Here is a 14,117-nt window from a genome sequence, read left to right as displayed (position 1 = left end):
CTAAAAGAATCAAACCTGCTCTGATACCAAGTTGAATATGAGAGTGCGCAACGAACGAGATTAACAAAATAATAAGAATATTATTAAACTAACTGAGAATGACGGAACGGCTACAAAACTCTAAGACACTACATTGTGAATAACTTGATTTCTACGAGCTACAAAGTACCATATATATAGAGAACTAACATAATCTTAATAAGCAATAAAACAAACCTTAATACTAATGGGCTAAGCCCAAATTCAAACAATAAAATAAAGGAGTAATTAGGTTTTTATCCTTATTTTTACTACTCTATTGATTAAAACCTTATTACTTTTCAATTTTTGATCAAGGTCCTTTGTATTAATAATATCATTAATTATTTCAATAATAAAATATTTTTTATTTCTAAATATATTCATTTAATATTAAAAATATTACAATTAGTATATTTATATTTATGGCTAAATTTTTTATCATATATTTTTATTTTTAGTTTGTACCCATTTTTAATTTGCAACCCTTTTTTAATTTGTACCAATTTTCCTTTCAATTTTAATTTGTACCCATATATTAATTTCTTTTTGTGCCCATATTTTTTAAAGTTTTATTTGTATTGTACCCATATTTTTTTATTTATTTGTACCCATTTTTATTTTTGCTAAATGTACCCATTTTGAAGAATGTACCCATGTTTTGATACAATAATTTTTTGGTTATTTTTTATGAATGTACCCATGTTTACACACACACACACACAATAGTATATTTATATTTTAATATTTTTAATCCCACAAATTATGTTTTTTATTTAAAATCTCATTACTATAAACAACTATAAATTTTAATTTTTAATTTAAAAAATATAGTAACGTACATAGAAATAAATTATCAATTAATTTTAGGGACTTGGATCAAAAATTGAAAACCAAAAAAGTTTCAGTCAAAGATTATTCATAATTAGGGACCGCATCCAAAGTCTCCCTAAAATAAATAACTATTTTCCAACAAGTGAGAATAAGTTCGAATCAAGAAAAGTTGAGAGTTCGATTGGTACAGTAACAAGCTCTCTCCAATGTGTGACCTCCGATCACACAACATGTGAGAATAAAAAAGAAAGTCGGAGTCGAATAAGAATTAACCTAACCTTTTTACGCCACAATATACAACACTATAAACTCTTCCACTCGATGGATGACCGTATGTAATGAAATGATTCAAATTAACTAGCAAAACTATTTAGCTCACACTAATCTCTGACCATATCATGACGCAGTTATATGATCATAATCGGAGAGCAACAACTTGATTATTATATAGGCTAATCATAACATCATGACATGCATAGGGTTACATGCATGTGCATGGAGCAGCTTCATCATCATCATCATCATCATGCTGCACTATATAGCTAGAGAAAATGTAAGCTGGAAATATAAGGCACATAACTGTGGTCCTTCGAAAATGTAATGAACACAAGAACGATTACGAACCCTAAGTAATGATTAAGACTTCCTTAATTATGCACATATAAACTGTGCTAGGACCTGTATTAAGATTTGGAGGTTTAAAATTGTGGATATAACGTGAGTCACTCATGGAAGTACTACTTCTCCTTTTCTCTGTAAATAGAGATGGAAGATGAATCAAACTTAGTAAGATGAATTAAAATTTAATAAGGGGTCGACTACTTAAGATTAAACCACTCAAATCATTCACGGTTTCGAGTCCAGGCGTTAGGCCAATTAAGCTACGTGAAGCTGAATTTTATCCTGATCAGAAAATGTTTTACTACTAACTACATATATAGGTCAGACACAAAATTTAAATAAGATATGTAGAGGCCTCAAAATGAAGAATCCTAATGATAATTAATATATTGCAGATCTGTCTTATATGATCACTCGATGGATGTGCAGGCATACGATCGATACAGCTCTCTCGAAAATTGAATCCATTAGCATCCAACAGGTATGGAAATAAGTACGCCTGGAAAAATTAATTCAGCTACTCATTTAAGCACTCATACATGCATATGGAATTTCAGAGCTCCATCCATTAAGAAGAAAATGCACCATTAATATAGAGTCTTGACAAATAACAACCATAGGCTCATAGAATCACAATATTCATTTTGTAGGAAGAGATCGAAAGAGAGAACGCATACAATCTTTTACAGCACAAGCACACAACACAAACACATACATGGTATATTAGTTATTCAATCGACCAAACTTTTAAGCTCATCAAAACATACATATATTTACTAGCTATGTATCTGACTGAAACCCTTACAAATTCAATTAAGATACCAGCAAATTAAAAGCAATTCATCGTCCGTGTAGAGACGAAAGTTTTCAACCTTGCGTAGAGATTTGCTTGATCTAGCAAACAATCGGACCACAACGCTTCAATTCCCCAAGAGACCTCAAGAGAAGAAAGAAACTAACATCAAAATCTGCTGCTAGTCTATATCGATCCAAGAAGAAGATAAGGAGAGAGTACCCTAGCTAGCTAGGGTTTCTTCTTCTTGAGTGAACCCATATATCTTCTCAGGCTAGTAGTCGTCTGACCTCTCTCTGGCTTTCTTCTTTCGCTTTCTTTGAGTGGAGGTGGAGGTGAAGGGCGGTCTTGGTGGGTGGTTTGAGGAGCACTGGTGATGATGATGAGAGTGAGGAGGGGTTAATGATGAGAGGAAGAGGGGAGAAGAAGACATGATGATTATTGCTGCAGATTGCTGTACGTGGTTATTGTGTTTATTTGCGTTGAAGGGAGTGAAGAGATTTAAAGAGAGAATTTGGATGGCTAATGTTACTTGTTCCACATGGATAGATAATTATCACAATGCTATACCACCACACTGTCAACTTTCTCCGAAACCCCAGAAAGCTTTTGACCTAATAAGCCTTTGTTGTACTTCTACCAGCTAAAAGCCTAAAAGAGAGGCGGTGTTTTTTACTGTACAGAGAGAGAGAGTAGGGCACCGAAGAAATATGTTATAGCTTGTGTTTTTACCTTTACAATCTTTTACCTCTTTTCTGTTAAAACTATTACTTTTTTAGAAAGAAACATTTCTCATTTTTCTTGTTGGTAAATATTTTCCACTTTCAAGAGTTGGAGACATGTACTTGTCAAGGAAAATACTTATACAATACACCTCATCTTACAACTTGTTTAAATTTCAAAAGGTTTACAACCTTAGACATTTGAGGTTCGCTTAGTTTTAGTTTTTAATTTTGTGTTAGACGTAGAGGGTAAAACATATTAGATGTAGAAGAGTATATGAAGGATGATAGGAGAGATGTAAAGCAAATGTATTAGTCGTAAAGATTGATACACAAAATAAAAACAAAAAACGATGTTAGGTTTTTTATTATCACTTTCAAGAATTTTTTTTTCCATTCATTCTTCTTTATTGTGCTCCTCTTGCCACCATTATCATTTCTCTCATATACTTCTTTAATATTTCAAGCAAAGCGCACAAAAATAAAAAACTGAAAAAGAAAAACGAAATGGTTTGTCAACGTGCTCTTAATTACTTAATTATATACATATAGCCTTTTAATAGATGCCTGCTACAAATTATTGCATTTTAATATCAATTCGATGCAGTATATCTACGTTGTATAAGTTCTGTTAGAAATCGAAGTTTCATCTGTAATGAAGGTAGAATTGCAGAAATGAAAGAGACTAGTTAAAAGGCAGATAAAATGATTGTATCACTGAGTCTTAATATATTAACTATCGTCTTTGCCCCAATCATGAGATGTTGATTGCGGTGAAAGTAATTACAAAACTGCTTAATTATCCTCCTTGCAATTGCTTAATTATCTGTTTTAACCCCTATGTTCCTAACCATAATCATTCAGTTTTGTAACTATGTTATTGACCAGAAAATAATAGAGAATTTTAACAAAAAGCTATCGGTATTGTTCACTTTAACGAAAAATCACATTTTTACACTAAAAAATCAATCTTGGTACTATTCACTTTACCATTTATTTTGTCATTTTCGTTAAAACTCAAAGTTTTCAAGCTATTTTCATTAGTTTTCCCTTTAATAATAATTACAAAACTGAATGATTATGGTTAGGAACATAGGAAGCTGAAGATGATTAAGAAATTGTAAGGAGGATAAAATAGATCGACATTAATAGCTCAAGTTGATGAATATTTATGATTGTGATGCCTAACGAAATTGTTATGAATGTATTAATAAAATTCACCTTTTATTTTAGAATGAAAATGTTATTACAACGAATTAATTATGTAGAAAATGTTATTTTATACGTAAATTATATGATCTATTAGAGGGAGTAATTTAATGTTTGACCCTAAGTAAATTCACTACTTTTTAATGGACTCAACTTTTTTCCACTTTCTTTCAGCTGCCTTCAGCTCTTGATTGGGGCCAGTGCTTCTGTCATATCGTCGATAAAAAGCGACCAGATACTTAAGTGCTTAAGTACTTTTTCTTTCTGCTTGCTAGCCACGAACTTCTACAAAGTTGAAGGGGGAAACTTAATTAAGCAGAACATTTGGTTCAAGGGTTAATTCGCTTCTATGATGCAATTAATCACTTTTGAGTAAAGTCCACAGATTTATTAACTTCCGCAAAAATGATAATAAATAGAATGCACAAGATTTTTGGCTAATCGGATTCTTCATATAGATTATAGCACATAACTTGTTGCTGACCTTAAAATCCTTCAGAGCTAGAAGAAGGTAATCATCATGTTGGGCTCCACAACAAATTTGAATTTGTCACGGCTATGATTATGATTCCATTTCCTGGGGCAACCCAAAAAGTCACACTCTTTGGAATCAAATTCGGAGGAGCCATGGAGTAGTATACTGCATATAGACCCAGCAGCCACCATGTTGGGCTCCACAACAAACTTACCCCAACCCTATAACTAATTCTTTCTTTATTCTCATTTTCTGTCAACTTCAAAACCAATTAAAACTTGAGCGTAAAGTGAGAAACACATTATTCTCGCCGACTTAATTAGCTAAACCCATGTTTGAACATTGACTTCTTGATAGGAAAGAACAACTACAAGATTGAGGTCATTTTCCTGGCGAACTAAAGAGATTAGACACATACAATAGTTTTCTACAAGCGAGGAAAAACGAAAGTTATGAGAATGAACTATCTAGAAAAATGTACAAAGGTATATGACCGTTGATTTTTTAGCCAGAAGTTCAATTATTAAGGGCCAACAATCATAGGCTTTGGTCCATACTATGAGTAACACTCTACTAGTTTAACTCTTCTCACAACTATTATCTCTTATGTAAGATCACATCAGCGCGAAGGAATTCATCTTTCTTGTCCTTTTACTTTGATTTGAAAACCAGAGTACTACGAACAAACAAAAGATAAACTATGAACATTATTTTATTAAATAAAAACTATAAAATGACTTGTTATTCATATTAATAAGTTACATTTACTGAAATTCGAATGGATAAGACCCAAATCCTAACTAACAAAAAACTCAAATAATTAAACAACCACAAAACACTAATGTTTTTCAACACTTTGTTTTGCTTCTCAGGTAATTTTTCTTGGTAGATTTGAAGGTGGGGACTAACTAATCTGATTCCTCATCTCAATTTTTAGGACAAAAGAGAGGAATTTGCGGTGCAATGAGAATGTTGGGTTAAAGTTGGAAAATAATTGTTGTGTGGTAGAGATGATAACGTAGGAAGTGGGACTAGGAAGCAGCTAGGAACCAAAAACTACCAGGAGTAAAATGTCAAACCACTTGTTGATTTCCCACCTTACTTGTTTCTTTCTTCTTTGTCGGCTTTCTCGAAACGTCTTCTCAAGCAAGTCCGAAAACATAGCCCAAAAGTTTGGGGTCACAGGACAAGGCATGTAGCAATGAACTCGCCCAAAATACTTCCTCAAGGAAAATATTCTTACCCTCGTTTTCCCCTTCGCACTTTTCATAGATATAAAAAAGAAGTCCTAGAAAAAAAAATGAGAGTGCGGAATAAATTATCTATTTATAAACCTTAAAAGTTAACTTGTGTGCAATGTGCATGCATTATGTGCACTCTTAGCTCAGCAACCAATTATTCTGACAAAAACAAACAAAATAATTCAGCCTAGTGAACATAAACTATATGGCACCAAACTGCACTTACTTAAATTTAATATACAGAGGATTTTTTTAATACATCAATATTTTTACACTAAGGGGAGAAGAAGTTCACCTAAGCCACATAATTGGTAACCTAATTTGGAATCGAATTCGCTATCCACGAGATTCGAACCTAAGATCTCTCACTTTCAAGTGAAGAGAAATATCACCAGATCATAGTACTGAGTGTCAATATACAGAGGATTAATCTGTAGTAAGTTAAGAATCAGGTTAATGTCAAGGTTTAGGGTACTTCGTTATGCACTATGCACATATGACACGGACAAAGCATCACTTGTGCAATTGATATTACTTATCCTTTTTACTATTCTTTCATTTTTCAATTAGTTTGATTGGGATATCATGTTAGGTCAAGTGTAGTTTCTCCATCCACTCTCAAACAATTAATCAAATATTATTTTCAAACAATTAATCAAACTGTATGTTGACTTCTTCATTTGAAAAAGTATGGTGCTATCTCCACACTTCTTTTATCTTCCGCACTCAAATTTCGGTTGTCAGATCAAATGAAATGAAGAATATTAAATGACAAAAATTAACAAGATGTGTATATGAAAAGTAAAAATAGGTATATAAATAGCACCATTCTTGCAAAATATATTTCAAATATGAAAGATCATATTCACACACTTACGTTAGCTAGGTTGAACCGAAGGTTAGGTTGAAACTTGAAAGTGGTGATTTTACTTTTATCAAATATTGAAGAATTTAAAATCCAATAAAGTAATAAACATCATAAAAAGGAATATTATCAATTGATTAAATGGGATTATCACCTTGTCGCCCAAAATTCCATCTCTAGAATCTTCACATGTAACAAAGAAAAGGAATACTTAAAAACTTATTAAAAATTAGGTTCAAAGAATTTCAACCTAATTTCAAGTACTTCACTTGTTTAGAAAAGTGATCAATAATGTGATTAGTAACTATGAGTCTATGACTGAAACAACAATATTCTGGATATGTTAATGGCATACACAAACTTTATAATACTTATTTTATTTTCTCAGTTTGTACGGTTTTAGAAATGTACATGACATGTTTTTTCACTCGAATATGTTATATGAAAATATTTAAATAATTATATAATCATCAAGTCATATAATTTATAAAATATAATTTAAATAGATTCTATTCCTAACATTACCAATATTGTATGTAAAGTCCAACCAAATTATGAAAGGGGAACCCGAATTTGCCAGACCTTAATATCACAATCCAAGCTGCCACTATAAACAAAATAAGAATCACCAGAATCACTATTATCAAGAGCTGCAGTCAAACACTTCACCGGCCGCTTGTGACCTTCCAACACAGCCAGACAGCAATAACTCCTATTTAGATCACCGCCAACTAGCCCTGACGATAATCTCCTCCAAACCCTAACACTATAATCAGCAGATCCACTGCACAACAAATCAGCCGCCACCGCCAAACACAACACCGCCTGTGTGTGTCCCCTCAACGCACCGACCACCACCATGTCCCCACCGCCGCCGTCCGCACCACCATCTCTTTCCCAAACCAAAACCGACCGGTCGCAGGCACCAGAGTACAGCACGGACCCGTCGGTGCTAAAAGCCAACGCATTCACAGCCGACTTGTGCTTCTCTAGGGTTCCAACAAGCTTTACTGATGTTGACTTGTCTTTCCTCCACGTCCACACCTTTATCTTCTTATCCGCCGAGCCGGTGTACACAAAAGCTCCGTCACTTGACAAAATTACGGCGTTGATGGCGTCGTCGTGGGCGTTACTAACCGAGTCCATGCATTTAAAGTCGGAAGTCCGCCATATTTTGAGCGCCCGGTCCCATGAAACGGAGTAGAGAAACGACCCGTCGTTGGATATCGCTAGAGCGGAGACGGCGTCGATGTGATGCTCCCAGGTGCCGTTCTTGTGGAGCCCGATTTGCACGTAGTTCTTGGAACATAAGAATCTTGTGACACGTTCTTTTAGAGTTGGGAGTGTGGCTATACATTTTAGTTTTTCATACGTGTCGTTCGTGTTAGTTTTCCAGACTCGGATTTTATGGTCTTGGTGAGCACCGAATAAGAGCTTGTTGCGGTCGTCCCCACTCCCAACAACCACCAGAAACTTGACGGTGCTGGGAGTGGCGACGGTGGCTACCACCTTGTTGTATTTTGGATTTGAAGGGCGTGATAGGGTACTACTCCATGCTGTAATCTGACCGTCGGATGAGCCACTGTATAGGAAGTTTCCAGATAGGGCTAGGGTACAGATGTAGGACTGGGATTGGAGAGTGGCTATGCAGCAGTGATGAACACTTGAGGATCGTAGTACTACTAATTGGTTGGATTTTGATGGGGTGAGAGAAGGAACAGAAGGGAGACTTGGCTGGGAGGACAGAGAGGAGAAGGTTGAAGACTCAGAGAGAAGACTGGAGGTGGAGTTGGAGGTTGAAGATTCTTCCTTACTTTCTGTGCTTGTGTGACAGGGCAAGGGACATGGAACGAGTCCCATATTATTTAACAGGAATAGCGAAAATGCAGCTAGAAGCCTAGAGCTAAATGAGTTGTTGGAATTTTATGGAGTTTACTTTTTATAGAGGGGAAGACTACAAAAGAAGACAAGCTTATAACAAGTGGCCTCGATCGGCCTTTTTTACAGAAGATATTTTTCAATGTGACCGGTACGTGGTACATCATATATCATTATACAAATGGTGAAATAATTATCCTAAAAGGTTAATAATTTAAAAAATAAAATTTCTCACCAATTATATTAAAACACATGATATACTACTTGTATTCCTATCACAATTAAAATTTTCTCAGGACCTAATAAAGAAGAAGCTTATAACAAGTGGCCTCGATCGGCCCTTTTTTACAGGCCTATTGCTGAAATTTTACTATATTTTCGGTATGCTTATTTGACGATCGAGGATGTGCAAGTGCCTTCTTTTGTGACACAAGGCTTCCCATATATGTACGCATATATTTTTAAGAGAAAGCCAGATTCTTCCACCTTCTTTTGTGTAGAATGCAAGTTGAGTATTTGGACTTAAATCATTGGTTCCCTCGACCTTTTTTTCCCCAATGGATTGCAAACTTTTAGGTTGGCAAAGAGCTGTCCGATCATGTCAATTGGCTGGGCCTAATAATTAGTTAAGATTTTTTAGCTGATCCTTACGATCCTCTCAAATTATGTTTTACCAAATAAACACGAAAAGAGTTTTCAAAAAAAATAAAAAATAAACAAGAAAAGATGACTACAAAAGTTCACACATTTTCACATGTACAACTGATCTATGCACTCATCTAGCTCGTTGTTTACTCATCTAAAACTAAAAAGGTTGAATAATCTGAGTTTAGATATGCGGTAGAAAACATGCCTCTACCGAACCTCTACCTACATTCTCCTTGTGAAATGCTTCTTCTGAGTTACCATGAGTTTAACTTTGTCAAGTCTTCTATTTTTGTAAAAGAGTAATACTACACTTATAACATTTTTAATACCACATTTGTACTACTCTCTAATAGAGATAAAGTCCACCAACGCATGTAAATTCCGTCTCTATTAGAGAGGTGGTACATATATGGTATGAAGAATGTGATAATAAAAAAAGCCCTAATTCTTCATCATATCCCTCTCCTTCACAAGATATTGTGAAGAAACCCACCTTGTCTTTTCGATCAAGTTCAAGCATCCCTTTAGGTTTTAGTTTTGATCTTCGTCTAATCACAAGGCAATGGAACAAATTCAGACACCCTTTTAGCTTTTTAACCCAGATGAGCATTTGGAAACCGGTGCTTAAAGTTTCAATTCCTAGATCCCCTTTTAAAAGGAATAGAGGAAGAGGACGTCAATTTTGTGGTTAATAAGATAGAGTAAGGGGACTACAACCGAGAGGAAGAAGCCAGGTAGCACCAAAGATAAAGGCCCAGTGTTGCGTTGTCTTGCCCGCATTGTCCAGGCCCAAAACAGAATCATTATCATTTCAGTGTTATTTGTACGGATTCCACTTATTTTTTCTGAACAAGATTAAATTACGTTAGTATTTTATATCAATTTTTTTAGAGAACAGAAGACAAAATGGTTAGCGTGAGAGGAGAAAAGGAGAATAAAAGAGAGAATAATCCTACTTCGCCAAAGTCCTACCAGACCTATATAGAAAAGAAATTCACAAGGCAAAATAATAGAGTCAAAGAAATCAAAGCTTATGGTCACATCTCATACGTAACATTCTTATAATTAATGATGGATTTATTTTAATTCATCCGAATGCCTAAACACTCATCGTACAAAAAAATATAAATGATTTATATATATAAATATAAAAAAAACTGTATATTCAATTGTAAATATATAGTGCTGAAAATATATGTTCGTCCTAACTGTATTCAACTGTATATGAGTTGGGATGGGCAACGGTTATGACAGGCGGGTAACCGCGGTTATTTACTCATAACCGTTTATGTTCATACCTGCATAACCGTTTACCTGTAGAGTAATTACATAAATAGTTATACCGATAAGCATAACCGTTTATAAACGGTTATCCATACCCATAACCATGTACCCATTTAACCATAACCATTTACCCATTTACCCATTTAACCATAAACATAATCATTTACCTGTTTACCCGTTTTTTCACCCGTTTATCCTTTTTTTTACCCATTAACCCTTTTTTCGCCCGTCTACATTATTTTTTTTAACAATTTGAAAATTATAAAAGAAAAATTTGTCATAATTTTCATTTTCTGACAATTAAATACTGTTATAAGTACATTTTAGCATACATTTCCCTATTTTAATCATTTAAATCCTCATATAATTCCAATAATTGAAATAATAGTTTACGAACGATATTTTTCTACTACACCCATAACCGAGAAATCAGGATCAAAAAGTAAAAGATTAAGAAACAAACAAAGATCCCGACCTGAAACGACAATGCATGGAAGAACATAAAAACCCAAAACGCAAAAACGATGACAATTCAATGTGAGTGTCTATATATATATATATAAATGTACAAAGAAGAATAAGAAAAAGAAACGTACCTCTCTGACCTCGGCAATAGGGTCAAAAGAGAGAATCAACTTGGCAATAGCGGAGAAGACTGCTGCTAAGGGAAGCAACAAATAATAGTAACTTACAAGTTGTAAGTTCTTTGAGGGTTTTTAATTTTTTTTTTTAATTTTACATATATTAAATTAAATGGGTAAATGAATACCCGTTATAACCGCGGATATTACTCATAACCGATAAATACCCGTTATAACCGCAGATAATACTCATAACCGTCTATTTAAATTTCATAGATAAACGGTTATACCCATAACCGTTTATTTGTCTAAATGGTTACCCATAACCATAACCGTCAATTTTAAATGGACGGGTAACCGCGGTTGCCCATACCCAGCCCATCCCTACAGTGCCAAATCCACAATAAGAAACCAAAAAATGTAATAAAATAATGGGTAAATCGAATCCTAGTCAATAAACCAGAATTAAATTTTAAAAAAAAACTAAAACAATAGTAACAGAGATCCAACTGCTAACACGACACGGAGGGCCCACAACCGCGGAGTAGGAGTAGAACCGAGGTGGTCCCCAGCAGCAGACGTGTCCCTCGCCTGAGTGGACGGCGCGGATGTAGTCGTACCGTCGTAATTGGGATTGGCGCCGTATAGCGTCTGGATCCCCAAAACGTCGTCACTGGCAAGCTCCACCTTCTTCGTACGCGACGAGATCGTCGGGTACATAATCGCATCCTCCACCGACGAGTGCCCCAACCCCAGCAGATGCCCTATCTCGTGCACCGCCACGGACTCAAGGTCCACGGCTGACTCCACGGAGAACTTGCTGATGTCACCGGTGATCACCCAGTTCTCATCGCCGTCCAGGTGGAACCTACCGCTCGGCGGGGAGAACGCGTGTGCAAGAGTCCCCAAAACCCCGTCGAATGGCTCGCCGTCGCCGTGGTCTCCGACGAAGAATCCGATCTTGATGTCCGCCGAGTAGAAGGAGGTAGTTTCTTGGAAAGTTAATGGTGTCGCCGCCGACCACCGCTGGAAGGCGCCGACGAACACGGTTTTTACCTCGTCGGAGAGCTCGTTCTCCGGCAAGAAAGCATAGGTCAGGTCGCGGCGGTTCTGCGGCCAGACGGGGGTGCCGGGGAAGAAAGAGTAGTGAGAGACGCTGTGGAACTTGGTGGAGTTATACGACGCCGGTTTTCCGGAGTTCATAGTGGTGGTGCCGTTGACTATGTCGGCGTTGCCGCATCGGGGTTTGACGAGGTGTTCGAGGGTGGGCCCGTCGAGCTCGCCGGTGACATTGAGGTTGAAGTTCTTTTGGTAGGTTTTGAGGGCGGCTTCAAGGTCTCCGTCGAAGTCATCGGTGAGGTTGGTTGTAGGTAAATTTGGAATGTAACCGAAACGGTTGAAGTATTTTTTGAGCTTGCTGAGGCCGTCGACTTTTTCGCCGGCGTGGCAGTTGCCGAAGTGTTTGAAGGCGTCCCAAGCGCCAGGAATGGTGGCGTTTGGGACGAGGTAGGACGGTATGGAGGAGATGTTGGGGAAGAAGCGAGCTGAGGTCTGTGAAAGCGATGAGAGGCAGAGAGCAATGGCAAAAAGGTGGAGTGGAAACTGAAACCTCTTCATGATTACCTTTAGGGTTTTGTTTTTGTTATAGCTTTTTTTGGTGGTTGTGGGGTTTTTGGAGAATGAGTTTGAGAATGTAAAGAGTAGAGATGGAGATAGATATTAACAAGAAACGTAGAAGCCGGCGAAGACTTGGTGTAGGCCGCGGATTGAATGTTTGTCCAGCTTGGTGGATATGCATTTGGAAGACTTTTTGTCAACGAAATTATTGAATCGCATTTGCGTGGTGAATTCCTTTTATAATTTTTCTTTTTTTTTTCTAGGTGTGGGTTTGAAATGGAACTTGGAATGCTGGTGTGATAGAAGCTTCTTTCTGGTTTCTTCCAGTTTTACTAGAGATACTTGTGTTGGATCGCTCGGGCTACGTTATTTATGGGGATTTTTGGCATGCTATGGTGTGTTTTACATTTGAATGTTCAACGGTTATATCATTCGTTAGGAACGCAATGAATAAGATTTGACGATAAAAAAACTTACATCGGAACTTGATAGAATATACATTTTTTGTAGGAAAGCTATAAAAAGTACACGCAGCTTTCAATATTTTGGTCTTATATAATCCTACACTGATTTTAACTAATATGAGTGCGGACCTGCATAAATTAATTTTTATCTGTTTCTTTCTACTTATGTGTAACGATCAAAAATAAAATGTTGGATCCATTATGTGTGAAAACATAAATTGTTTAATGATTATTCCTACAAAACGTAAAGGGTTAATCTAAGTTTACTACTCTGAGGTTTTTTTATTTTCAATATTTTGTTCATGAAGTTTTTGTCGTCCCATAAGACCATCTTCAACCTTTGGGCATAGCCCATAAAATTTAGGTTATAGCCCAGAAACAGTTTTTCTGCTCAAACTCTTCTTGTCTAAATTTTTTGGCCCAAGATGATTAAAGAATAAATTTAGGATAATTTTTTCTTTTAAAGCAATTTTAAAAAAAATTATGTACACTATCTGTTTGGGCCCAAAATAGCAGTTTGGGCCGAGGGAGGTATCACTTTCGGCCCGGGAAGACTACGGCGAGGAAGTCATGGGGGCTTCAGCTCATGGGCTTCTAGGCCTAGATCGGTTAAATCAGAGTGCAAGTCGAGTCCTAATACAATAGGGACCCTCGACGAGATCAGTAAAACTAGAAGGCGAATCCGGCTCAGTTAAGGACTAGATTCGTAGTCCTAGCAGAGGTAGGACTGATTGAGGTAACGTTAATCCGGAGAAGGAAACCTAGTTCGAATAGGATTAGAACTCGGGCTCGGTGTTCTGCTTCTATAAATACAAGACATTCAGCAATGGAAAAGACCCCACAAAAATCAATACAAAATTGCCCTGC

At 36.3% G+C, this 14,117-nt stretch overlaps 2 protein-coding genes across 2 annotated transcripts; both read right to left on the bottom strand.

Moving 5' to 3' along the window:
- Positions 1 to 5,946: 5,946 nt before the first annotated feature.
- Positions 5,947 to 8,668, bottom strand: LOC126608417 (protein JINGUBANG-like). The gene is made up of 2 exons (XM_050276289.1): positions 7,304 to 8,668; positions 5,947 to 5,960 (listed from the first exon to the last, which is right to left on the bottom strand). The coding sequence occupies exon 1, from the start codon at positions 8,636 to 8,638 to the stop codon at positions 7,331 to 7,333; it is 1,308 nt and encodes a 435-aa protein (XP_050132246.1). The 5' UTR covers positions 8,639 to 8,668; the 3' UTR covers positions 5,947 to 5,960; positions 7,304 to 7,330.
- Positions 8,669 to 11,573: 2,905 nt separating this feature from the next.
- Positions 11,574 to 13,080, bottom strand: LOC126606294 (metalloendoproteinase 2-MMP-like). Its single transcript, XM_050273665.1, has one exon. The coding sequence runs from the start codon at positions 12,784 to 12,786 to the stop codon at positions 11,653 to 11,655; it is 1,134 nt and encodes a 377-aa protein (XP_050129622.1). The 5' UTR covers positions 12,787 to 13,080; the 3' UTR covers positions 11,574 to 11,652.
- Positions 13,081 to 14,117: the final 1,037 nt, after the last annotated feature.

The sequence above is a fragment of the Malus sylvestris genome, chromosome 16 (assembly GCF_916048215.2).
Source record: "Malus sylvestris chromosome 16, drMalSylv7.2, whole genome shotgun sequence".
In the NCBI taxonomy this organism is placed as follows: domain Eukaryota; kingdom Viridiplantae; phylum Streptophyta; class Magnoliopsida; order Rosales; family Rosaceae; genus Malus; species Malus sylvestris.
Note: the sequence above shows the minus strand (reverse complement) of the source record. Positions and strands in the feature narration are given on the sequence as shown.

Excerpts from the sequence above, each read along its gene's own strand:
- LOC126608417 (XM_050276289.1), bottom strand. The coding sequence starts at position 8,638 with ATGGGACTCGTTCCATGTCCCTTGCCCTGTCACACAAGCACAGAAAGT.
- LOC126606294 (XM_050273665.1), bottom strand. The coding sequence starts at position 12,786 with ATGAAGAGGTTTCAGTTTCCACTCCACCTTTTTGCCATTGCTCTCTGC.